Source organism: Thunnus thynnus, chromosome 18 (genome assembly GCF_963924715.1).
Source record: "Thunnus thynnus chromosome 18, fThuThy2.1, whole genome shotgun sequence".
NCBI classification, from domain to species: Eukaryota; Metazoa; Chordata; class Actinopteri; order Scombriformes; family Scombridae; genus Thunnus; species Thunnus thynnus.
The window spans coordinates 17878556-17905201 of record NC_089534.1 but is presented as its reverse complement, the minus strand read 5'-3'; the positions used below and the strand labels follow the sequence as shown (position 1 = coordinate 17905201).

General features: G+C 41.9%; 1 protein-coding gene across 5 annotated transcripts in view; it reads left to right on the top strand.

Annotated features, from left to right (window-relative positions):
- stxbp5a (syntaxin binding protein 5a (tomosyn)) overlaps positions 1-26646 on the top strand; it is a 99785-nt gene continuing 73139 nt past the window's right edge. For 2 of the 5 annotated variants that reach the window (XM_067572306.1, XM_067572304.1), the window contains exons 1-2: positions 1-540; positions 3114-3211. In XM_067572306.1, the coding sequence (XP_067428407.1) occupies positions 403-540; positions 3114-3211 (236 nt within the window). In that variant the 5' untranslated portion in view covers positions 1-402. The remainder of the gene's footprint in view (positions 541-3113; positions 3212-26646) is intronic. The other 3 variants (XM_067572307.1, XM_067572305.1, XM_067572303.1) reach the window with 2 other exon arrangements.

Sequence of the window (26646 nt, the reverse complement as noted above, 5' to 3'; positions counted from 1 at the left end):
ACATGCGCAAGAGCTGCAGCACCACCGCTGCGCTGCGTTTCCGCCTTGTCTGAGCGGCGCACACAGCCGTGAGGGGAGGGAGGGAAAGCCGAGAGGAAGAGCGGAGCCACCGAGACGCAGTGGGGCACAGCACGGACTCCGAGCAAATTACACCGACGCACCAACATCTCAGCGGCCGTCTCCAAATTTTTAACACGCCAAGAAGCGACCTGTGCGGCGCGCGGCAGAGCCTTCCAGCATGGAGACTGCGCTAAAAAACAAGCACTAAAATGTGAGATTTACAGAGGAAATCAGAAGAGAGAGAGAGAGAGAGAGCGCGCGCGTGTGTGTGTATGAGAGAGAAAGTGGCTATCCCCTTTATCTTTTGCGGGTGATCTCAATTCTGTGCTCTGCAGTCTGAAAATGAAGAAGTTCAACATCAGGAAGGTGCTGGACGGCTTGAAGGAGGCGTCCTCCTCCACCCCATCTGTCCATGTGGGGCCACAGGAGAACCATCTGATCCAGGAGACCCTCCAGTCCGAGCATTTCCAGCTCTGCAAGGTGGGCGAGACTGATGATTTTTTTTTTATTATTATACAGCTGTATTCATCACAGCTAGCCCCATCGCATGTAGTCTTTTTTTTTTATTATTATGCACAGTTTGCGCTGCACTTATCCCATCCCAGGATACAGCAGGTGCAAGTGAGCTCCATTCACACAGTAAATAAATTTATTGGCAAATCATTTTGCTCTGTAGTCTTCTAAACTAAAACGAGAACCTGCTGGCTAAAGATTTATTTATCATTTGGCAAAATCTCCTTTTAGAAAGATGATCATTAAAGCGCTCTGTGCCTGCCCAAAGCATGGTTCATATACCTATAACTACAATGCGCATACTGTATGGCGAGTGCGCTCTGTCGACAGGACAATAAACATTAGTAAGTTCCTATATGGTTACATGTTCTGCTTTGTAATTTTCAATTCAGTTTCATAAACCATTCAGTTATTTCAGGTATGATAGCAGAAGGTATTACCCTCTGTAAAATACCAGCGTTTTCTGTATGTGCGGCTGGCATGAACTGTTATATCGAGGGGTTGGGCCAAACTGATCCCCTCTTGCATAATCTGCTGGGTTTGGATTAGCAAAACGGTGGTTTCTGGTTGATGTTTGGTTTGTGTGTGTCAATGTGAGTGTGTGTGTGTGTGTGTGTGTGTATGTCTGTGTCTGTGTTCCCTTCTCGCACTGTCTTTTCCTCGCAGTGTCTCTCCATCCCCTTCCTCCCCCACCATATTTCTCCATCTCTCCTCTCACGCATACACACAGCTCACACTCATCTCTCTCACTCACCCTCTGTCTTCCTCACACACACACACACACACACACACACACACACACACACACACACACACACACACACACACGATTGTGTATCCATCACTCCAGAGGACATTATCCTTCCCTAACCTTAACATAACTCTTAACTTTAAACAAGTCTTCAACCTAAAATTAATGATTTCTGTTAAGGGGATTTGCTTTTTGTGCCCATAAGGGAGGTGAGTCTCCACAACATGACTGTGTAAGCAGATTTATGTCCCCACAACATAAGGAATACCTGGTCTACACACACACACACACACACACACACACACTACTTTGCCCCCAGATCATCGATCCATTGGGGACTAATGGCGCCTGAAGTGGGGGTCTGTTTGAAAAAAAAAAAAAAGGGTCTGGCTTTTCCTCTCTGAATTGGCCACAACAGTGGATGGAGTTAATAAACCCTCATGCAATTTACATGCTGTGTGTGCTACATCTTGGTGCCCTATAATGTTAAATCAGGATTTCCCCAAGTGTGCCCTACGCTCACATTGATTTTCCCCACGCATGAACTCGCAAGACTGTAATGGAATTGTGTGCGATTTCTGGCTAAGGTTTTTATTTGTAGATTTGAATTGTAAATGATAGTATCCTTGTAAAATGTTGGCTGTTTTCCCTGTGGGGCAGTGTGCAGAAAACATGACCTTTAGGTCAGGTAGCTGCCACAATACATTGATTGTCTTCATCTTATTTTACATAGAGAAGTCTTGTGGTCCTCTGCATGTCAAAATCATGTAAAAGTAATATGGTTATTGTTCTAGTTTGTTCAGAGGAACATCAACAGAAGGTGCAGGAGTCCAAGGCTAGGGTAGAGTTACTATAACCTTCACCGTATTTAACTGTAATCATCTTAAAAGTTGTCAGAGGTAATAACGGAAAAATAAAAGAAAAAAACTACTAAAAAACAAGACAACATAATCAGGAGTTAAGTCAACACAACTATGTAAGGGCTTGGGGGACATTGTTGTCTACTGACTAGAGGAGAGATTGCAGGTTTGATTTCTACAACAACCTCAATATGTCAATCAACAGTCAGACATCCTAATGAAGTATCTGTGAACAAGACTTGAACCTCCCTCCTGCACCGTAGCTGTCTGTCTGGACAGAAGCTCGCTGTAGTGTTTCTCTGCGAGGAAGGCAGGTGTCTCTGCTGCACTGAGTGCTTCTTATGTAACGTGCTTTAGCCTTCTGCCGCTAAGCAAACAAATCCAACAGCCCACCACCGGCTGACTGATGCCATAAAGCTACAGACACACACACACACACACTCAAATACACACACATATATATACAGAGGGTGGACAAAAAAAGCAACAAATCATAACCAAATACTCCTTATTGGTGTGTTTTCTGTGTATTATGTTTTCTAGACTTCAGTGTAATCACGACTTCATGTGGGAGGCAGTGAGAGAAGGAAAATTAGATAAAAAAAGAGAGAAATGAGAGAGAAGAATTCTCAAAATAGGTCTGTGATTATAAAAGGATCCTAAATAGCAAAGCCAAATATCAGCCTATCACGAAGAACAGGGTACCCATGCATAGAGAGAACATTTGTTCCCCTCTTTCATTTTCTCTTGTCTGCGCAATTTCCGGCTTTGCATTCGTTTCATAACACTTTTCTGCATCCATCTGTGCCAATTTGTTTACCAAAACAGGTGTGTGACATCCTTTGACAAAACAACACCCCCGCTGCGAAATGCAAATTGATATCCTCTCTAACACGTTCTCTTTCTCCATCTCTCTGTGGATCTCCCAGACTGTCCGTCATGGCTTCCCATATCAGCCGTCGTCCATGGCTTTCGACCCTGTGCAGAAGATACTGGCCATCGGCACCCAGAGTGGAGCTCTCAGATTGTATCCTTTTAGTTGTCATTGAGCTGTTGTAGGTTACTGTGGCTTGTGGCAGCTCCTTTGAGCCCTGCATCCCCGGGAGGCAGCAGCAGGTAAGCGAACAGATGTTTGAACTTCTGTAGTCAGATGCTGATGTACATTGGTGGGTTTTCAGTATATTTTCCAAGTGTGCCAAAGTGTTTTTGGCAGCGTTCACGGGTTGCCAGTCCCCATGAGCTCTGTATGTGCTTGGGAACTTTTAATAAGTAGATGAACATAAAGAATAAAGTCCAAGTTCTAGATGTTGTAACATGATAAGATAATTTCACTGCTTTCACTGACCTTGCCAGACTGTTGCACACCTGCTCACACATTTTAAATCACAGGAAAAGTCAGTGAAAAGCCTGCACTTATCTAAACATTGAAGAATGTGCTGCAATTCAGCCGCAGAATTAGCTTGCTGAGGTAGCTTGCATCAGCTTCCTTGCATTATGAGGACGTTTACACAAACAGGGACAACAGCTTGCCATGAAATGGCACCGCGGGGAGTCGTATAGTTTCAGAGAACGCCCGCAAGCTCGCCTGTGTCAGGCTGCTTTAACAGGTCCTCCATGTGTTCTCCTGCCTGTCCGACAACCTTTGCCAGCTCATTACGGTGTGATGAAGAGCTGTCCGCTTGGCTGTCCCTCGTTCCCACCTGCTGGCAGCTATGGCTGTGTGACTCAGTCTCGTTCACCTGAGCTGGAAAGGTGATGATATAAACAGCCACTCGCAGACAGAGGAGGATGAGACGACAGATTCATGATTATCAGATGATGGTGGGCAGTCCATTTACCTCTTTCAATGTTTCCTGTTCTTCTTAAAATCAGAGCGAGGGAGACAGAGAGGATAATGATCAACCACTTTTTCCAGAGATGACTGAATGTTCCACAAGATTCAACTGAAAGATTCACATGAATTTCTTCATCCAAAGCAGAGCAGATTTGGTCAGTGGTACACAAGCATTAGTGGATAGGAGATGAAATCCCTGCTCTGGTAGAAATGCTATTTCAGGGCTGACGTGGGAACCGGTGAATAAGCTTAATGGGCTCATGTCTTGCTGGCTGGTACATTACTCTCGTGAGCTCCAGACTGGATAAACTCAGAAAAAAGGCTGTACTTGTGGCATGAAAGAAGCCTATAACCAATCAGCTTAAAGATCACAACACGTTCTCTCTGACTATTCAGAGTTTGGGTGAAATGATCTTGTCAGATGGTTCCTGCTGGCTGAAACTGGTCACTCTGAAATGGAACATATGAATCTCTCTTGTGTTTGAGTGATGTGGATCTGATAGAGTCTTATCAGAGTCAGAGGAAGGTGAATTGGGAGTCATCCATCTATTCTTTGGTGCCGTTCTCTTCCCCTGTCATTTGCTGTTCAGTCAGCCTTGTCTTTTTATCTGATGGCAATGATACCAGCGTGGCACAGATGAAGGGTGCATAATGGAGATTCCATGATTCATATTTTTTTGATGTTGCTGTGCTTCAGCTCGTGGGCTTTGTTTTCTGATGTGTTTTAGTTTAAGTTTTGGAAAGTTGCAGGTTGGTTTTTGTGAAAGATATCCTGGGACTCCTGCACTGATACACATCTTTGTCCAGGAGGTCATTATTTTCACAGTTAGTAGCTACTGGTGGCTATTGGTGTCTATGCATGGTTGTGTGTATGTGTGTTTGTTTGCCTGGCTGGCCTGCCAGGACATTTGGCTGCACCCCTCTCCCATAGAGGATTACAGGAAGTGGCGGATCAAGGGCCTCAGCCTGGCAGTGTAGCAGAGGACTGAGAATTACAGCAGGAACAGGAGGTGTGTGTGTGGATGTTTACGTGTGTGTGAGAGAAATAGTACGTAGTGTTTATATGCGTGCGCGAGTCCTCTGAGGAGACGGCTGATCCCTCTAGCCACAAAGCCAATCATTTCTGTGATCCCCCAAAACTGTCCCATGTTTGATGCTTGCTACTGACTCTGCTTCTGCCTCCACTGTCCAGCTGGGAAGATGACAATGTCCCTTTGGTGTTGTCTGGAGGAAGGAAAGAGGGGAGTAGAGATAGAGGTTGGCGGGAAAGCCAGTGGAGAGGACAGGCCGATAGATGAGGGAGAGCAGTGAAAGAGAATAGATAGGAAAGAGTGAGAGAGGCAGGTTATCCCCTGCTTCAGGATCTAATGGCCAAGAATAGAATCCTTATTGATCTGTGTGTGGTAATGCAGTGAGACAGATATGCCAAAGTGCACACACACACACACACACACACACTGCTCTCGATTGTTTTCTGCAGAATATCTCATTGGCAAAGCTTTTTCAGAAGAAGTCGTGAGCTTTTAAAAAACAGGTTTTGCTGTGCAAGTAGTTCATACACCTTAGTTATCCACTGGTTAGCAATGTAGTTTCAAAAAATAAGCAGAAATACAGCGTTCTTAAATGCTGAATGAAAAAAAGCGGTTTTGGGTGTTAAGACAAAGTGTTTGTGGTAACAGGTAGGACTGAAGGTATTGAATGAACCTTCATCATTTCCTTGTTCTGTATGTCCTTTATTTTTTGACCAGCCAGAACTTAATTTGTAGCACAACAGAATATTTGAATACTTTAACCCGACACAGAATTTTTGGCTGTTAGTTTGATGGTGATGGTGGTTTGATCGTGTCATAAGCGATGATATTTTGAACCTTCATCATCACAACATGATGTTAATTCAACCTCCACAAAAAAAATTACATTCAACAGAGCATACAGCGTAGTCTGAGGGGAAACAATCGGTCCAATATTATTGAGAAAATAAGGAAACTTTGCTAATTTACAACTATATTTTATTCAGGCAAAATTATTTTATGGCTGCTTGTTCTAAATAAAAAACATATTTATTACTCAGATTACAGCAAGGTATCTTATCGGCACTAGAATTGAAACATTTCAAACAATACCCAACCCCAGTAACGTGTAGCCTTACTGACCAGCTTTCCAGTTTTTTGGCAGGATCCATCCTGGATGTAAACAAAGAGTTTGAAAAAAATAGAAACAACAAAAAGTCTGTATACGTATGTATTTTTATGTGTGTGTTTGCTGGGTGGTCACAGGAGAGATGGCAGCACTATAACTCAGAGACTCCCTGTGAGCCAGCAAGACGCGGATCAATAGATCAAATTGTCACTCCGTGCTCTGCCAGATTATCTCATCGGCAGGCGCAGGACATCATAGGACTCACACATACAAATGGAGGCAGACACACATGCAGACTCAAACACAGTTATTATTTCAGAGAGATATGAGGAGGTGGCAGAGGTAACGCACACAAACAGGCGTTCACATATATGCACAGAGACACACACACGCACACAAGCATATAATGGTATCTGACTTTTACAAATGTTAGTGAATGTGCACACGCAAATACTGTATGTGTACTGACATACACAGAGGGGCAAACGTTTGCACATGCAGGCAGACACTGGTGCATACATGTTTGCAGAGACAACTCTGTACACACACATTCACAAACAGACACAGTAACTGCTGTGACTGGCAGCAGTAGCCCTGTGCAGCTTTTGGTCGTAGCACAGATTGACTATGACATATCTTCATCATTAATCTTCCTTGTGATTCACTCAGTAACTGTGCTACCCTGCGAGCTTTGTCTGCAGCCAGAGGAGAACCTTACTGAGGCGAGGCGAGTTCACTGATTGGAATACTGTATGGGAACCATTTAAAGTGTTGAAATAGAAATTGTAGCTCAGCAAGTAGAGGTTGGGTTTCCTTTGATATATTACACACAAGTAGAAGTGTTGAAATAGTAGCTCACATTCTCCAGAGAGCTTCACAGTATGTGTGCATGCATATTTCTCTTTGTGAATAAACTTTGATTGGAATTTCCTTGTATTTCAATGTATGTAAGGAATTGCTATTTGACTCTAATGTGATATAGGTTCTTGTTTGATAGAGTAGTTCACAGATGCATCAAACAGCACACTGACTGTATATAATTTATATGTTCGTGATGATGGTAATGGATTTTGATTGCAACTCTCCAGCTTCTCCTCTCTGCACGTCTTCAGTGTATTCAGAGAAAGAGGGTTAGTAAATGATGAAAAAGCGTTTTGTGTCGAGCTCCCTTTCCAGTTTATTGCCTAAAGAGTGTGGGAGCTTCTTCTCAGGTCACAGATCATTTGTTTATTCATTTATTCCTCTATCTGTTTTGTTGCATCTTCATTCTCTTCCCCTCTCTTTTCTCGTTGCTCATTGGTGTTGCCAGTTGCAAGCTAATTCTTCGAGATGGCACTCCATAGTGCAGACCGGGCCTGGGGTTGTATGTGTGTGTGTGTGTGTGTGTGTGTCATCGTTCAGTTATGCAATGTGCCGAAGCTTGGCACAGCAAAGATGAGCCTGACTAAAACAACAACAGTCTTATCAATGGAGTTAAACCGCTGATGCCGTCACTGTGCTACATGTATGTACATGTACATGTATGATCAATACATAGGTGCTGATACAATACTGTCCCCATTTCATACTGCTAGCAATCTTGCATCTGTGCTCCTGTGTTGATGTCTAGGAAAATTAATTCCTGTGTCATTCCTCTTTCAGTGCTTAGTGGGTTAGCTAGCTGTAGCATATGGGGGATGAAGGATTGAGGAGAGGAAGAGGTATCACACAAAATCAAGAAGGATTAGTATCGCATCCCAGTTGACCTTATTTCACTTTTCACACAAGTGGGGCAAGGATTGGGGAGGAGAAAGAAGGCAGAATAGCTTGAAATGAAGCCACCCACCCTTGTGTCTGATGAAAGAATTTAGTGAATGTGTGTGTGTGTCTGAATGTAAATAGCTGTCGGTTGGGTTGGGGGAGTCAGCTTGTGTCTGCCAGATGGTATTTTAAAAAATGGTTAAAAGTAGAGTCTGCGGTGAGGTCATCAGAGAGCTGCTGAGACGTGGCTTTCATGTCAGTCCAGTGCACATCAACTTTACACCTTTACTGGAACAAAGAATGTGTGTGTGTGCCTGCAAAATGTTTGTGTACTGTAGTGAAGTACTCTTAATCAAAGACCCCTTGTGTACGAGGTTTCATCTTTCATGCTCTCCAGAAGCACTCAGCATCCTCTGTTATATCGGTTTTTAGAAATGGAAAACAAATTTTGCTGCATCAGTGCTACGACAGTGTAGTTGCTGCTTCTCTCTGTCCAATATCCTGACATTGTGTCCCGCTTAAGTCCTTTAGCCTTGACAAGCACCAAATGGGATCTGGGTTTAGGATGATTAAAGTTGTGCTCCCGTGTTGCCTCTCTTCAATAATTTACTGTACATTTAACTTTAGCTTTTATGCCTCTTGCCCCTTGTCCCTTATCTCTGCCTGCTTCTGTCCTTCCAGATTTGATCGATAGTCCTGCGTGTGTGTGTGTGTGTCTGCATGTTCAAGTGAGAACTTTGAAGGTTAGTTATGTTTTACCAGCTCACTAATGGAAAAGTTTAGATGAGGGTCAGTGTTATCTTCTAGTCTGGAAGAAAATTCTGCACACATGCACACACATGCACAATAACACATCCAAGCACATATACAACCTTTCTCCCCCCAGTGAGTCATCACAATTCAGAAAGCCGTGCAATGTTTCTGTTCACTGGAAAGCAGTATTTTCGGGAGACAAGAAGTTTTGATGACTTGAAGAACCTAACAGTGAGTTCTGCTGTTGAGGAGGAGGAATACTAATAGGTATTTTCTGGAACTGAGTTTTTTTTTTTTTTTGTAAATTATGATATTCATTTAACAAGATAAAAAGATATGTTTCACAGCTATTAAGGTTTGAGACAGTGGGAACAAATTCCTTCCTGCTCCTTTTTATTTCATAGGGTACTATATAGAAAAATAATGGAAAGCTGGCTGTTGAGCAGTGTATGTCTGTGTGATACAGAGCAGCAATGCCTGAGAGGTCACCAACCTGTGCACTAATTATTCCCAACAGACGGCAGGCAACGCTTGAGTGGCTCATCGTAAATACACAGTGACATGTGGGCTGGAGAGAATAAATGGGTACAGATTTGTACACATACACTCGGAGGGCGTACCTAGTGCACTGGTTGATGGTTGGCCCTATTCTGACTGCTTATGGATGGGTGAAGAATCAGAAAGAGGTTTATTGCCAAGTAGGTTTTCACATGAAAGGAATTTGCTTTGGTCTGATGATGCATAAATATAGTTTGAGGACAAAAACAGGCAAGTGCTGCAAAATACAATAAACATAAGTGACAAATTGACAATAGAAGATATGAAAAAATGTTATAAGATATGAGTACGAGATGTCTGTTTTTTTTGTTTTTTTTTAAATAATAGATTTGTGCAGTTTTTTGCAGGAATGTGCAAAAGTCCACAGTATGAAGTATAAGGATATGTGCAATGCAGAATATATGCAAGATGTGTGTTAATGTAATGCATAAGTCAGATGTGGACATGTGCATTAATGTACGTGTGGTGTCAGTGGGGGTCAGGGTAACAGTCGGTGTCAGTGGGTGTCCTGGGCCTTGTTGATGAGGCCAGCTGCAGTTGGGAAAAAACTGTTCTTGTGCTGTAAGGTTTTGGTCTTATTGGACCACAGCCTCCTGTTGTAGGGGAATGGTTCAAAGAGTTTGTGTCCAGGGTGGGAGGGGTCATAATTTTTCCTGCCCACATCAGGGCCCTAGAGGCCTGCAGATCCTGGAGGGATGGCATGTTGCAGTCAATCACCCTCTTAGCAGAACGAATGATACGCTGCAGTCTGCCCTTGACCTTGGCAGTGGCAGCAGCGTACCAGATGGTGATGGAGGAATGATGGCGGTGTTAAAGTGCACCATCATTGGCTTTGGCAGGTTGAACTTCTTCAGCTGTCACAAGAAGTACATCTTCTGCTGAGCCCTCTTGGTGAGGGTGCTGATGTTCAGCTCCTAATTGAGGCCTTGGGTGATGATGGATGACTGGGGAATCACACAGGGTGATGGGGGCGGGTGGGGCTGGGTTCTTTCTGAAGTCCACAACCGTCTCCACTGTCTTCAGAGTGTTGAGCTCTATATTTTTTTCCTGTCAGACAAGAAGTTGGTGATCCACCTGCAGGTGGAGTCAGGCACGTGCAGCTGGAAGAGCTTGTACTGCAGCAGAACTGGGATGATGGTGTTCAAGGTGGTGCTGAAATCCACAAACAGGATCCTGGCGTAGATTCATGCAGAATCCAGGTGCTGGAGGATGAGGTGGAGGGCCATGTTTACTGCATCGTCCACAGACCTGTTGGCTCTTAAGGCGAATTGCAGGGGGTCCAGGAGTGGGTTAGTGATGGTTTTAAGGTAGGACAGTAGGAGACGCTCAAAAGACTTTTATTACCACAGAGATCAGGGTTACGGGTTTGTAGTAGAGATGCACTGATGAATCGGCCACCGATCGAAAAAGGCTGGTTTTCAGCTGATTGGCCATGTCCGGTGACCGGCTCAGATCAGTCTCATATATCCAATTTTTTGTTGGTCAAATTTACACACATGTGCTGCACAATGGTTCACGTAGTGCACACAGTGGCACAGACAGTAACGTCACAGCCACACACACACACACACATATGGTAAAACTAAATGACATGAACTGCAGCAGACACTTGCCGTCGACTGGTAACGTTACAGCACGTCTACTGCAGTTTTTAACTTGTTTAAACATTAATTTACCAGTTTTATTTACTGGCAACATGTCACACACCATCATCAAAACCACCAACAGGCAGGGCTCAGACGGCAGCATGAACACAGGCTACACCAAGACCATCCCGGGTCTGCACAAGATGGGACAGATGGTGAGTCGGTCCAGTCCAAAATAGCCTATATATAACACGGTATGTGGCATGTCTCCAGTGAGAGCCTGGTCCAGCTGCTTTGCGGGGATTCTGTCTCTTGAACAGCCTGTTAACATCCCTCTCCAGGATGGAGTCATCATTGTAGTAGGGGAGGAGGGGGCCTCTGAGGTGGGCAGTTTTGGAGAGGCCCGGGACCCTGCTGAGGTGGGGGAGGAGGAGCTGGTGGTCTGGAGCAGGTGGATGGAGTCACGGGGGATGGTGTCAGGACTGTCCCGTTGTCCTTCAAATCAACAGTAGAACTTATTCAGGTCATTGGCCAGACGCAAGTCATTAGTGGAGTAGGGGGCTTTCAGTTTGTAGTTGGTGATCTGTCTTAGGCCCTTCCAGACAGAGACCAAGTTGTTTTCTGAGATCTGCTGTTGAAATTTCTCAGAGTACAGTCATTTAGCATCTCTCACTGCCTCGCTAAACCTGTATTTAGACTCTTTAACCTGTCCTTGTTCCCACTCCTAAACACTTTCTCCTTTTTCAACCTTAGCTGTCTCAGTTTAGCTGTAAACCAGGGTTTGTTATTGTTGTAAATAACCCTGGTATATGCTGGTACACACTGTCCTCACAGAAGCTGGTTTATGATGTCACAGTCTCTGTGTACTTATCCAGACTGTTGATAGCAGTCCTGAAAACAACACAGTCAGTACAGTCCAGTCATGCGTGAAGATCCTCCATAGCTTCACTGGTCCACTTCTTAGATGTCCTCCCAACAGGTTTAGAGAGTTTTAATTTCTGCTTGTATGCAGGAATCAGGACTATGAGTGTCCCAGTGCAGTGCGGGGGACATTGTGATAGGCACTGTTGATTGTAGTGTAACAGTGATCTAAAGTGTTCTCCTCTCTGGTCAGGCATTTAATCAGCTGATGGTATTTAGGGAGTTCATGGCTGAGATCGCCTTTGTTAAAGTCACAGAGGACAATAATGAAAGAGTCTGGGGGTTGTCTGCTCCACGCACATTATCTGTTTGGCAAGCATGCGCCGTGCCTCCTGCACGTGGGCCTGCAGTGGAATGTAAACACCAACCAGAATGAATGAAGAAAACACACGGAGGGAGTAGAGGGGTTTACAGTTGATGAAAAAAGTTCCCAGAACAAGAGAAAAGAGCTGCAGAATCACTGTCACATCTTTACACCAGCCGCTGTTACATAATTTGGCCTGGCAAATTATATAGTGTTGAGTGTCTGAAATTGCTTGTCATAATGTTTTGATGTGCTAATTATATCGCATTAATTGAAAGTAAAATAACTAAAACTACTTTCAAACTCGACATCAAACCTGATGATCAATGCTGCAGTTTTGTAGGCATCGTTTACAGATGTGTAATCCTATCAGAGGGGAAGAGTTCTGAGAATTGTGAGTTGTGAATTGCAGTAATTAATTTGGTGTTGGAAGTGAGGAAGCATGCATATCGGACCAACTTGTGACAACTGATGGTGAACAAGTGAAATTTCAGCTGTGACCAGTGGACGAATTTACCCAAATATCCATGGTCACACCTTGGGAAGACTCAAGGTCATAGGGGCCAAGACTGTTGGTGCGCCCATGGGGAATTGTGAGATTTTGCATCACCTTGTGAACTGCTGTCGTCCAATCTAATTGGCTAACAAACGCACAATAACTTTCAAACCAAGGCTGTGCAGCCAGTATAATACATCCTGTCCATCAACAACTAGAACTTTTAAAAAGCATTTAAGTTTATAATACAAGGTAGAGAGTCCCTGCGGCACAAAAGTTCAGTTTCTAATAGTTGTTATTACTGGGAGTCAACTTACAACAACCTGTACAACTGTGTCAGCCTTATCCATGCTTGTGGACATTTTTACGTCCATTTTTCCATTGATGTTTTTCATGGAAGGTAGCAAGGCAGCTACTAGCTAGCATGCTATGCAGGAAGATGACATCAACAGTTTTAATCCTGCCTTGAAAGGTCTGACTGGTCGTCTGTTGCTCCAGCTGGCAGAAACACCTATCAACACCAGACCTATGAATTGCTGAATAAATTGGAGATGTGCAAAGCTATTTACAGCTCAGGAACTAAACATTTTAGGTGTGCACATTTTTGGTTTTAGCTCCAAATAAAGTTATGTAGACAATCTCTCTCTGGTCATCTTTTTTGTAACAATGTTGCCTTGAGCCCAGATCTTAGCAATGACTTTGGTGAATACAATGTTATTATAAACCAATACAGTAGAAACAATGGCCAAAGCTATGAAAATTAGATCCAAGTTTTAATAACCTGGAATTATTACTCCTCTGTTGGAAGTAGTGGTTGTACTGATAATAGTGGTGATTTTTTTGAACCTCCTTTAATTAAATTGCTTGCAGTATTTGTGTAAACAGACTTGCTGTACTTCTTGGCGTTACAGACAGTGACAACCAGGGACACACATGGCTGTCACCCTGCCGGGATTCATGACAACTGCTTTTTCAGCATTGATTGGGACCATACACCTACTGTACTGATTTGCACTCATAGTCCTGGTCAGTATTCTCTATTGTAACACGGCTCTCATGACCAAAGGGTCTGACCACTCTCTAGTCCCCATACCACAAAGGTCCATCATTGTCAAGAGTCAAGTTTCCAAAGTAAATGAGCCTGTGCACTCTATTGGATTTGTTCAGTGCCATTGTGTATAGCGTCTTATTGGAGAGTTATGGTATGTGTCCATTAAAATGAGGTAACACAACTGTACAGCTTTTATTGATTACAAATTGTGGTTCATTTATAAGTCTGAGGCTTTCATTATCATGACATTTTCTTGCACTCCTCGAAGATTAAAAGCTTGTACTTTTCTAAACATATTAACAGCAATATCTTTTCAACTGTCAAAAATAAAGTGATCCAAGTTGCCCTTTGTCAATAAATAAGGCCGTGTTGGGCGGACTGCTGAGTTGAAGTTGTTGTTTGCTACTTGCCCTGAGCAGATTATGTCATGTACTGATAGCTCTTGCCTGCCCACTGATATAAATAACACTTAATCATACTACATGCTGTAAATTTAGCGTCTTGGTGAAATGTCACTGTCATGCATCAAATCATACATGACAGCAACAGAGAGCTAGCAGTATGAGATCAATTTAAATGCACTTTTGAGGTTGAATGAGAATGTGATGCCTTTCAATTACCTTCAGTATACACAGTGTGAGCTCAGGGATTGTTGAGAAGCGACATCTGTTCCATAAGCATGTGTTCATCCACAGGTTTAGGACTGAAAGCTTTCTATGTCTCCTCTCCTGCTGTCTGAGGAAAATCTAGTCAAAATGCAAAATGTGAGACAGCCAATACATACTGTTCAGTGTATGTTTAGCATTTACTTAAATGTCTAGTGCAAGTGAATGTTTTTGTCAAAGGCTCATCCATCACTGGCTGAAAACCTTGTATTTGTAGCTTATGAGCTAAAAAAGGTGTTGTTGATGAAGTGTGGAAGTGTGGCAGGGTTAAGTCTAACTTCTGCTGTCAGGTTGGAGCGGTCCCTGTGGTGCTTGGAAGGGGGACTTGCTTACAGAATGCTGTGAAGCATAAAGATTTTTGTCGTCTTGCTTTTCTCCCTGTCCTTCGTGTGACCTCTAGGTCTATATAGAGCCTCCCTGCTGAAATAACTGTGAAATACTCTTCCTGCTTTTATTTTCTTTCTCCTACTTCATCTGCTGCTTTTTTAAATCTTGTTTCTGTAATTCGTATTCCCAGGGATATAATTGTTTAGTTGTTTTAGGATTGTAGGATTTTTCTTATGGGATTTACAGATTTTTTTTGTGCCCTTGGTTCCTCTGCTGGTTTTCTGCAGCTCATTATTTTTATCTAGCTACTGTAGGTAATCTTCCACTCTGTCTCAGGAGGCTCTACGCTTTCCCAATTTTAATGTTTCATATGTTTTCTTATCATTTTTCTTTGTAACCTTCTCCTCTTCTAAGTGCCCCCCCCCCCAAAAAAAAAAAAAATACAGGGGCATATGTGGCAAGAGGTTCTGCATATTTTTAATGATGCTACATGTACTTTATGCTATAACCACTGTGATAATTAGCAAACATTATCTATCATATATCATAGCTTTTGTTAATAATGTGCACATTTATGCAACAAGGTTTCTGATCTGATCATATGCTCTATAAGAGGGATTTTTAGTCTAACTATTATGATGTACTATGATAATTGTGCTTCATAGATTGTGAATCCTGATAATAGGTGAAACACAGGCTATTGAACTGGCCCTCTCACATTGGTTGGTCTGGTTACTTTAATACTCTAGAGTGACATCACTCGGTAACAAAATTCAGCCAATAGTTTAATCTGCTGAAACCCTTACTCCTCTGCCTCCTCTACATACTGTTGTCTTGGTTTCTGCTTCTTAACTGTAGCCACCTTATGTCAGTTGGTGAGAAGATATTGTGCACTACTTACTGTTTTAAACAAAAATGATATAAATGGTATAATCCTAGAAGCCCACATGTTATCATGCCAAACTTTCAGTCCAACAGTCCATAACCCGAAGATATTCAATTGACTATTATATAAAACAGAGAAAAGCAGCAACATTTTCACATTCATATTTTGGGACCTGGAATCACCAAATGCCAGCCATGTTTCTTTGATAAACGACTAAATGATTAATCTATTATCAAAATTGTTGTTGCTTAATTTTCAGTTGATTAACTAATTGATTAATGGACTAATTGTTTCAACATTAATTACGATGACACAACAAATTAGTGACAGGCTTCATTAGCCTGTTAGTCTGCACCATTACCTCAGATGTGAGCCATTCTTCTGTGCTCATCAGGATGTCGTTTTTAGTATAGTTTGGTGTGATATTGTTATGCTATTTGATAGTGTGTCAGTTAGTCCAGTATAGTAGGCCTGTGAGACCATTGTGACATCCCTTTTCTAAGCTGGTATTTGTTTGTAGTATAACAGGTGTGTTAAGAGAGCAAGACTGTTTTAGTTTGCAGGTGTGTAGGTGACAAACCATAAACACCTAATGGCCATGGGCTGTATAAATGGTTGGTTATGACCTTACTAAAATCTAGACTGTCTATCTCTGTCTGCAAGGTCCTACACACACGCACACACACACACGCATACACACACACACAGACACACAGAGGAGGAAGACAGAGAGGTTCCCAAGGTACCAGACCTTGAGGAATTGCCTGTCACCGCGTTTGTGTGTGCTGAGATGTGGGTGTATGTGTGTGCCAAGGCTCCTGCAGACAGAGACAGAGTTGTATGTGATTTCAGCTGCATACATACAGTAGGTATGTGTCCTTGCCTGTGGTGATATATTTATGTGGAGGTTGCCCCAGCAAGGCCTGAAAATCAAGCAAAATGTGCATCCAGGTGAACCATGCATGGTGGCAGACAAACATATATTTTTCTGTAGTTTTATTGTTTCAAAGTGTAAGTCCCAGATGTCGAATCACACAATTTGAGTTTGACTGTTCTATTTCATGCTAAAGGCTAATTTCTACATACTCAACTAAACCAACTCCAGCTGTGTCTCTGTCAGCCGTAGCTAACAAGCCTAGACTGCCAGCGTGGCCGTGTGGGTAATGTTGCTTTTAGGCATATTATGGAATACATACTATAACTAGATATTTCACTTGCTACTGTTTTAACTGTAGTGAGTCCCCTCGAGCAGAGACTAGGACTGCTGTCCTTGCAGAACATACTCTGTGTTACACAATAGATATTAGTTATTGTTTACTTTTGCACGCCAGTCTAACAAAGTGCTTAAGACCTTTACCTTAAGATAACATTTGGCACAATCACAGTGACTGTGTTCTCCCCACAAAAATATTATACAATAATATCTCCAACGTCCGTTTATGCCGTATATGTTGTCCGATAAGCGCTGATATTTTTTTTAGATAGGCAGCATTGTATGTATATTTGATCATTTTTCTTAATTAAAGTTTAATATATACATGTTTCTTTTGTTCTGTTTTTTATAGACAGTTATTTAGAATTATTAAATTCCCAGTGAAGTTTACTGTTTTATTGCACTGATGTCATTTTAAACAATAAAGTTTATTGAACTTTATTGAGTTTGAGTATTGAGTTTATTAAACTGTAAAATATCATTACTCCATTACATATCTTTGTCACAAAAGTTTGATAACCACATTTGAGGGATAATTGCAAAAAAATGTGCGTTTATGTATATATTCTGTATATATAAGATTATCAGCTGATATATTGATATCAAGTTTTTTTTACTCCCTAATATTGGTATCAGCCTCAGCCCCAAAAATCCAGTATTGGTTGGGCTCTATGAAATATCATTTTAAGAGTAATGAAACCCTGCCCTTAAGCTTCTCTTCACCTCCGGGTGTCAATGAGTGTTGCTTTGTGCTAGACTAGCTGAGGAGCTCCCACAGTTAGCTTGCTTACTCTATAGTGTCTGATATCACTGTATTTTACTTTATAGTGAGCAGTAAATTGACACTAACTAACATACCTGCAAATCATCATCATTTTGCTCATCACTGACAGGTGTAGTATAGCACAACATTGTGGGATTGTTAGTGCAAAGTATCTTTTAGCTCCATTTTGGGAATTTTTGAGGGCACTATATAGTGCATAAATTTCACATTCAGAATTCAGACACTCAAATAAATAACAAATAACCAGTGAATATAGTGCACTATATTGTGATTTGGGAGTAGTCTCTGACACAGTCAGTGAAGAGTGAGCTGAACAAGCCTTCTTTCATTTGGGGCATTTCTGACAGTACTGATAAATAGATTATTGCGAAGATCCATACAGTACATTTTATATTAATGTGACAGTGACTCAAACATTTTTGTGCCTAATTACTCTTTAAACTGTAAATTTGAAATTCACCAAATTCACCCAGCTGCAGTTGCAGTGCAGATTGTGACAAAGTGTGTGTGAACCTACAAATGATCACCTTTAGTGTAAATACATCTGAACTAATTTGATCACAGCCTCGCTCTGGGATCTGCTATTAATTCTGCCTTCTCGGCTGACAACCCATCTTGGGCCTGTGGTGTTTCTGGTTTTCCTCCTCTGGCTGACTCTGGCATCACAAACAAATGAAATTTTCTTCAGTTCAATTCAGAGATGTAAATATCCAAACAGTGACTTAAGCATCACAGCTGCCAGCTGAAATAGATGGACTTTGCCTGAATAAAGCCTATGCCCTAGACTAACTTTAGCTGCGGCTCTGATTCTGCCTGGGACTTGGCACAGTCTTTGCTGGTCAATAAGAGCTACGCAAATCTTGACGTTTTCCTTCCTCCACCCTGCTGGTAGCTGCAATGATATTTATCCCCCTGTTGCTCCTCTGTAGGCTGCCCTTTAGTATGCTGTCATGCTGAGCGCCTGCAGGGAAGACACACACATGTGTCCCATGACGTGATGACTCAGGCTTTAATGCCCTGCCACATGGCTGTCATGCGCAGAGCCCTTCCCCTCCTCCTCAGCCTGTTGGTGTGTGTGTAATATATGCCTATATTTAAGTGCGTATGAGTCTGTTTATGTCCAGCATGTGTGTCTGTGTGTGGAACGTGACTGGCCGAGGGGCTGTTTGTGCTTTTCCGTCTGATTGAAGCAGAATGTGGATTATGTTGTGATGTGAAATGTGGGAGCAGAGGGGGAGGGGCAACAGGGTTGAGACAGACATCTCGGGACTTGAGGGGATGTATGAGGAGGTGGGTGGGCGGGGGTAGTGAGAAGGGAGATACTTTTATGTTTGTCCAGCGCTACGGTACATTGTGTCTGTTTGCTTTAGCATCATCCACAGGGTGGGAGTAGGCAGACTCAGCAGGAGGAATATATGTCTGATCTTTCACAACACCAAAGACTTCTGGAATGGCATCAACATGGTGCAAAGCTGTAAAGATACAAATACCTAAAAGGGCTGCAGATGCGTCCTTGGTTTGTCATTCAGTGCAGCACAACCAGGCCTGAATCCCTGCAGCTATCAGAGACAGGAGGAAAAGCAACAGGAAAGAGTGGAGGGATGAAATCACTGCAGACTGACGAAGTTGCATCTAAGTTTAGAAAAGTGAAGAGGAGGAAGAGAAATTAGATGGATATAAGTGTAAGTGCACTGTAGGAGTGTCTGCATATGGAGTGGAGCCAGAGCAGTCGCAGCCATTCAGCTCTGTGACTCAGAGCCCTGGTGTTATGTGGGTGGGGTTTGCAGAGATTGGAAGGGCAACAATTGGCTCCTGACCCAACTGTAATCAGACAGCTGTCCCAGCAGAAGCCACCAAACGTTGGTTTTTTTCCCGCTGTAAGTGCAGGGCAAATTGTCAGACCCCTACGAGGTGGGAGACACCCACCATTTCTCACCCAGCACACATAGCACTGCAGATCCCCCCCCCCCCATCACCACCAAACCACATATAGTACAGTTCTTTATGCATTTTGCTTCTTTGATTCATAACAAGGACAGCCTCTGAAGGAAAGGACAACCTTGCAGTTTGTGCATCACCGCTTTCATTGCAGTGATGAAGCAGCTAATTTGTTTGATAAGCCAGAAGCCTTTGCCATCTCCCAGACACCAGTGGGAGTGAATGATGAACAGGCAGTGCGAGAGGTCTCAGCTAGCCACGCCACTAGGCCCCCATTAAGCCTCGATTGGGGTCTATTGGCCTGATTTCTCTTCCTGTCTGGTGCTTTGCAACACTTTTGCTCTCACATTAGACACGTATGTCGATGACTGCTGATAACACGATGAGGGAGGACAACAGTGAACGCATTAACCCCCACTGGCACTGCTGCAGACCTGACAATATTAGCATCCAGAGAGATAATACTCGCCGTTAACTCTTTCACTGACAGTTAAATCACAGACAATAAAGAAGGAATACCTTTCATGTAATTGGCTACACTGTATATGTGACAGAGAGGGCATTTTTGTATTGTCTAATACTAGAATGACACTCCATATTGTTCTCTGTAGGCAGTTCTCATCGTACCGATCAGCAGCTGGCCCTGGTGCTCATTTTTAGAAACTGTTGCTGCAGTGTCATTCATTTTTAATGGCTAAGGCCATTGTAGCAGGCTGCTTTCTGCGTGTGTGTGCATTTACTGTATGTGTGTTTGTACATGTGTGTCCTTTGCGAGTGTTCAGATATGTATGAAGTAGCTTGAGCGGCAGGATATGGAGAAAAGCTAGATAAGAAGTGGTTGTGTGTAATGTGTGTGTATGTGTGTGCACGCCTCTGTCAGCATATGTGCACATTTGTTTCCATTTGTGTCTGTTTCCATTTGTGTTTGTACATCGTTTTGTTTGCTAACAGTGATTGGACACTAATGTGATGCGACAGCTTTGGGCCTCAGACACACTCCCCGAATCATTTTGAATAAGACCTGTGGGGCTCAGATTCCCAGAGGTCTCCCTATTAATGCTTCCATGGCTGCGGTGCATCTCTGCAAAATTAATTTGATGCTTTGCCAAAGCTTAAAAAATGGGAATTGTGCAAAATAGAATGGAAAATAAAGTCCTGTTGTGATCCACATGTAACCCAACATTTTTCTGTAGAAGCACCATCATTTGATATTTTGTTGTTTTTGCTGTGAACATATATACCTACTTGGTCCTGTTCTACATATGTTGATTTTTTTTTTTTTATATTAATATATTATGAGCTATATACTGCATGTGTACTGGTCAGTTGCTAGTGCAAGAACTTTAGAAACATAACACTAGATGCTCTATCATCTTTGCTGAAGAATCCTCTTCTTAGTTCTTTGAAAGCAGTAAAGTAGTAATCTAACTGCGTGCTGCCATTTTGAAATACAGTATGACTAGAGAGTCAAAACCATATGATTGGCTGGCATGCCACCATGGCTTTAAGGCACTGCATGTTTTACTGCAGCCTGGCAAGAGTTAATATTTAAAGGCCAAGAACAGAATGTCTTATCTGAAAGTGTATTAACTATATGACCCAACTCTGCAAAGAACGAGAAATCAAACATAGTAGAAAATTGCACATCAGTAACACATGCTCAATACAGTCGCATCTGTATGCCATTTTGGAATTAGTGTAGCTACCTCAGCTAATGTGTATTTCAGTTGTATGCTAAAATTGAAGTGCTGGATTTATCCTTCCTGCTTTGTTTTAAGGCAGAGATAGAGAAATAAAACTGCTACCACTGAAATGTCTACAGCCCTATTGGGGGATTCTTTGATTGATACATTCTGGAAACGGAGCACAAGACAGATCGATGCAGCAAATAAATCTATACATGCACTCACACAGCCCCGTTGCCCTGGTTTCAAAGAACGGTAGCTACAAGTGCCAGGCCGTTAGAAATCCCTTTATTGCCAGTCATGTGTTCCCACTTACCGAGGCCAGCAGCTCACAAGATCGGGTGGAAGGTATATCTTTGTGCGTATACATGCATGTGCGTGTTGAATATCAGCTGTCATGGTTGGGTTACCTAGCAGGCAGTCTTGAAAGAGCAACGGAATAAGAGGGAGGAGGAAATAAGAAGAGAGCGAGATCAGACAGTGAGAAGATAGAGATAAAAATGACAGCGATGGTATGAACGAGAGAGGCGGAGGAGCGACGGAAGGGATTAGCAACAGAGCGAGGAAGACACTCTTCCCTTTTTTTTTTTTTTTCACTTTCATTCCACTCTTTTCCCCCGTCCTCCACACACTAGAGGCACTTTTTCTGACACACAGCGATGAAACAGAATACATCCTGGCCTGTGTGCCCTCCACACTGCATGGCACATGTCTGTAAACACACACACACACACACACACACACACACACACATATCCACAAGCAGGGACAATCCTCTTGACTTATGTAACTGCCTTTGTTGCACTATGCACTCACTCTAGACCCCTCCCCCTGAAGGCCTGTATATGGTGTTTGATGTGATTATGTGCGCGTCTGCCTCTCTTCCACATCCTCGCTCTTCTTTCTTAACCTAACTGTTATAATCCCTGGCACTACAGAAATAAGGTAGCACAAAAACACGTACTGTACACACTTTTAAATTGCACAGATGGACGTGTGAGTCATCAGATCGTTGTTTAATTAAGTGCAAAGTGTGTTTGTCTGTGAATGTGGGTTTTTTTTGTGTTTTTTTTATTAATCCCGTCATTTAGGCAGAATGTCTTCCTTACCTGAGCCCTCAGTTACTTAATCCAATCTAATGCATGACCTGCATTAATCCACAGCCCCTCTGTTTCTCTGCTATCCAGCTCTTGTCTGCTCTCCTGTCATATTGCTTTGTATGTATCCATGCAGCCAGTCAGTTGAAATACTTTTCATCATTACAACACAATAGTCTGATAATCCTACTTTACAGACTTTTTTTGTTATGCAATATCTAAGGGAGATGTACTGTGTTTAATACAAATGCAAGTAATAAAAGTACAGGGTACAAGCTAATGATTATTTCGATTAATCTGTTGATTATTTTCTCAATTAATCGATTAGTTGTTTGGTCCATAAAATGTCAGAAAATGGTCCAGAAAATGGTCAAAAATGTTGATCACTGTTTCCCAAAGCCCAATGTGACGTCTTCAAATGTCTAGTGTTATCTGGACCAACAACCCAAAGATATTCAGTTTACTGTCACAGAGGACTAAAGAAACCAGAAAATAATTGCATTTTAGAAGCTGGAATCAGAAAATTTGGAAATTGTCTTCTTAAAAAAAATGACTCACCGATTAATCAATTACCAAAATAGTAGCAAATTAATTGAATAGTTGGCAACTAATCAATTATTCGATTGATTGTTGCAGCTCTAGTGTAAGTAATATATGTTGGTTCATCCGTCCATCCATTTTTAAGCCACTTGTCCTGGTCAGGTTTTTGATTCTAATACATTTACCAAAGTTCTTTTGGCTGACTCGAGGTGTGGCCTAAAGACGGGAAAATCTAGAAGTTTGTCCAACAGGTTCAGAGCAAAAACTGAATTGCCATCAAATCTGACACAGATATATTTATGATCCTCAGACAATAATTTGCAATCATTTTAGACTTCATATCCCACAGGGAAGAAAGTGATTTGATTGAAAAATCAACCCTTAACCTTCCATTTAGTATGTTATTTGTCTTCTTACTTTTGTGTCTCTGAGAATAGGAAGTCATCAATATGAAGTTCATTCTGTCTAACACTTTTTGTATTTTATACTTTACAATGACAAGGACAGGGTTTTTTTTGGGTGCATTTTCTCCATTTTTAGATTAGAATACAGTGGCATTTGATCTGCTTAGCACAAACATGTTTTATTTCCTTGTCTCTTTTGTCATACCCTGCCTGTTAAATGTTTTCAAGAGCTCTGAAACATGTCTGTCTGAAACCTGAAGATGACCGAAATTTTCAGAACAGCACCACAGAGCAGTCTTGCTCAAGGACACTTCCAGTTGAAGGACAGCCGCCCTACTGACTTTGCCACCCCGCTGCCCTCTGTGTGCGCGTGAGTGTCAGAGATCAGAGTAGAGGGAAAAAACCAGATGCTTAAAAAGCTGCAACACAGCAGTTGCCTCTACATGTGTGTGAGTGTGTATATTTGCGTGTGCATGCTAGTTCACTGGAAGCCTCTAGTTCAGTGCTGGGGATACTTGGCCTTCTGTTTTGCATTAATCAAAGAGCAAAGGACAGCACTCCAATTAATATTTTATATGCTGCATGACACTTTTGGCAAGATGCCCTTCTCCAGCCTGCTACTGGCAAAGTGACAACCATACAATGTACCAGCAGTGTGTCTAATTAGTATTAAAGCAGACACAACAGAGTTCATGCCAGCAGGGAGTGCTGTATAGATAACTCGATCCATCAATCTGAATAAATCTATAGATACTAGTATTGTAGGTCTGTACACTCATCTCAGTGTTAAGCTGTAGTGTAATTTCTTCATTTATTTAATCAGGAATGTTCATACATACATTTAATGTTTTTTTTCTGATTATTGTGGCTGTTTTCTGGGTGAGACTGTCTTAAGCTTACCTTTCATTTGACCTTTCTAATGATTCTGTGCGTTTATGTTTCATGAGTAACATGCTTTAGATGACGCAGAATCAGTCTTTTCAGTCAATTCTGCGTCGACCAGTTCTAGAAAGATACACTCTATCCCACTCCCTCCCTCTTCTGCCATTTCTGTGTAACGATTTTTCGTTTAACAGTCGATTTCTTACACACACGCACCAGTTCCTGAGGTGTGAGTATACAGTCAGTCAAGTGTTACTGCACGGCTGGCAATATACTGACTCTTGCTGCGCTGGCACCTTATAGGTACCTGTCCTTGAAATCAGGGCCTGGCTCTGCACTGGTTGGCACACTGAAACATATTAGAGGCCAAGAGTAGCTAATCTCCCGTGGTCCTACCTTTGAAAAGATTTGTTTGATATCAGTGCCAGAGGGTGCATGAGTGTGTTTATTGCGGGAGGGAGGAGGGAACAAGGGAGCATGCACACACACAAACATACAGCAGCACACTTTGCTTTGTGATAGTGTTGGGAATATGGTGTGGATAGCTTCAGGAACAGGCTTTATGGTTGTGTTGTACACCTGCCGATGTACAGTACAGCACACTGTTCTAATTAGATTAACGGTGTAAGTGTTTGATGAGAAAGCTCCTCAGTGCGGACGCATTTCATTGCCTTTGGAGCTTGTATTAGTACAGAGACACATGATCTCACAGTGAATGTGTTAAAGGTTAATTTGGCATTAAGTTACATTCTAATAAAACATTTTCCTCCCAACGACTTTGAGAGGGTAATACATAAAGCCCTCTAAATGCATATGCTGGCTCCCATTCGCCACATCCATTATTCATAGACAGGAGGAAATCCAGTTGCAAACTTAGTCCTTCAGTTGCTTGTGTCTTTCTCTCCATCTCTCTTTCCCACTTTTCTCTCTGTATATAGCTAAACCATGCTTCTCCTTAAATTATTCTCCCCCTTGTCATTTTAAATGTTCACTTGGGTTTTGTCTTTGAAATGCAATGCTTGTTATTTTTCTCCATTTTTTCAGGCCCCCCCCCCCCCCCCCCCCCCAGCCTTATGGTGTCTTTTCTCCTAGTCCTCAAATCTCTCGCTCATGTAACACAGACATTGATCGTAATTGGGTGAAGGATGAGAGCCTTGCAAGTCAGAGAAAATTATTACGTTAGTATTTTATATATATTTACATGCATCCTGCATGCATTTCATCTGGATCTGATCTGTCTTTTAAATGCCTCCGCACCCTCCTCTTTCCAAATCCACCATATCCAATAAGGAGTGTGTATCATTACAAAACATTATGTTTACATGCTGGAATTGATCAGATGTCAAGGTGAGTTTTGTACCTGTTCCTCTTCCTGGCCCATGCTGGCATTAGATACCCCATTGTTTGGACTATCTGATAGTCTGTTTATGGATTGAACACTCTGTTTTCATAGCGAGCATGTTCAATATGTGCAGTCCAATGATAACAGTGAGCTGAATGTGGTAGGCGAGAAAGAGGAATGAGCTATGTGTGCAAAGGAATTACAGATATCCCTTTAGAGACCTGGAGGTGACATTGTTCATTTCACATCAATATCATAGACTTCACTGGTTATATAAGAAATCAGAAGTATATATTCAAAGAAAAGCACTGCCAGTCCAAAAATAAACTTAGAAATGCTTTTCCATTCAGACTACAGTGTTGAGATTAACATAATTATTCATTATCATATTAATGAGGTACATGAAGTTTTTGTTGCTGTCAAGGAGATATTTTAAACCATTGTGCAGTATGGTGAGTAGTTGTAATTATGAGTTAACTAAGAGTGCAATTATTGGTATTATATGATTTTTTTAGAAAACATAACCAGATACCAAGATTAATGATTCCCTATCCAAATTATAAGTGGGTATTCTTATTAGTCATTTTTTGATTATTTTTACCCTAAAATGAAATTAAAGCTGCCATTATAAATATCAATATTTTATTATATTTAAAATATGTTAGTGTCAATATTTTTTATATGAACAATTCATCAAATAAGTACATGTATATTAAAAGTGTTGCTCGTAGAGACAAACCCACAAAGAATTGTCACCTGACTAAGCAGTGTCCATCAGCTCTCTGGACCTTTATCTTTATAGTGTCTTTCAGCTCATTGTTTTGGTTTTTCAGGCAACTTGTTTTGATTCACTCTCACTGCTCTCATCAGGCATTTTAGCCATAGCAGGGTGTTTTCAATGAAAAAGCTCTAAAAACCCACTATATGCTACCTGCCTAGTACTAAACGGCACACACAGATCGTCAGTATTTGTTATAGAGCCCTGTTTAACATCTAAGTTAAGTTTCAACATCAGTGCAGACTCTCAGTTCTACCACAAAAGGTATTTAGTTGACTCGCTTTTTCTTTGACTCCCCAATTCTCATTCGTAACAGATGATGGATATCGAACATTAGACCATAGAGAGCAAGAGAACTAAAAGGTATAAAGTTCAGGTGGGATTTAATCTGAGGCCAGCAGGTGAACTGACTGTCCTTTGCTACATGATAGATGATCACTGTTATTGTTTCCAGCACAGTACCAGTGTGTCTTGTTGTGTTATCATCTTGTGCAGTTCTTTCCTCTTCAGGCTGACAGACGCATTCATAGCTTTACTGC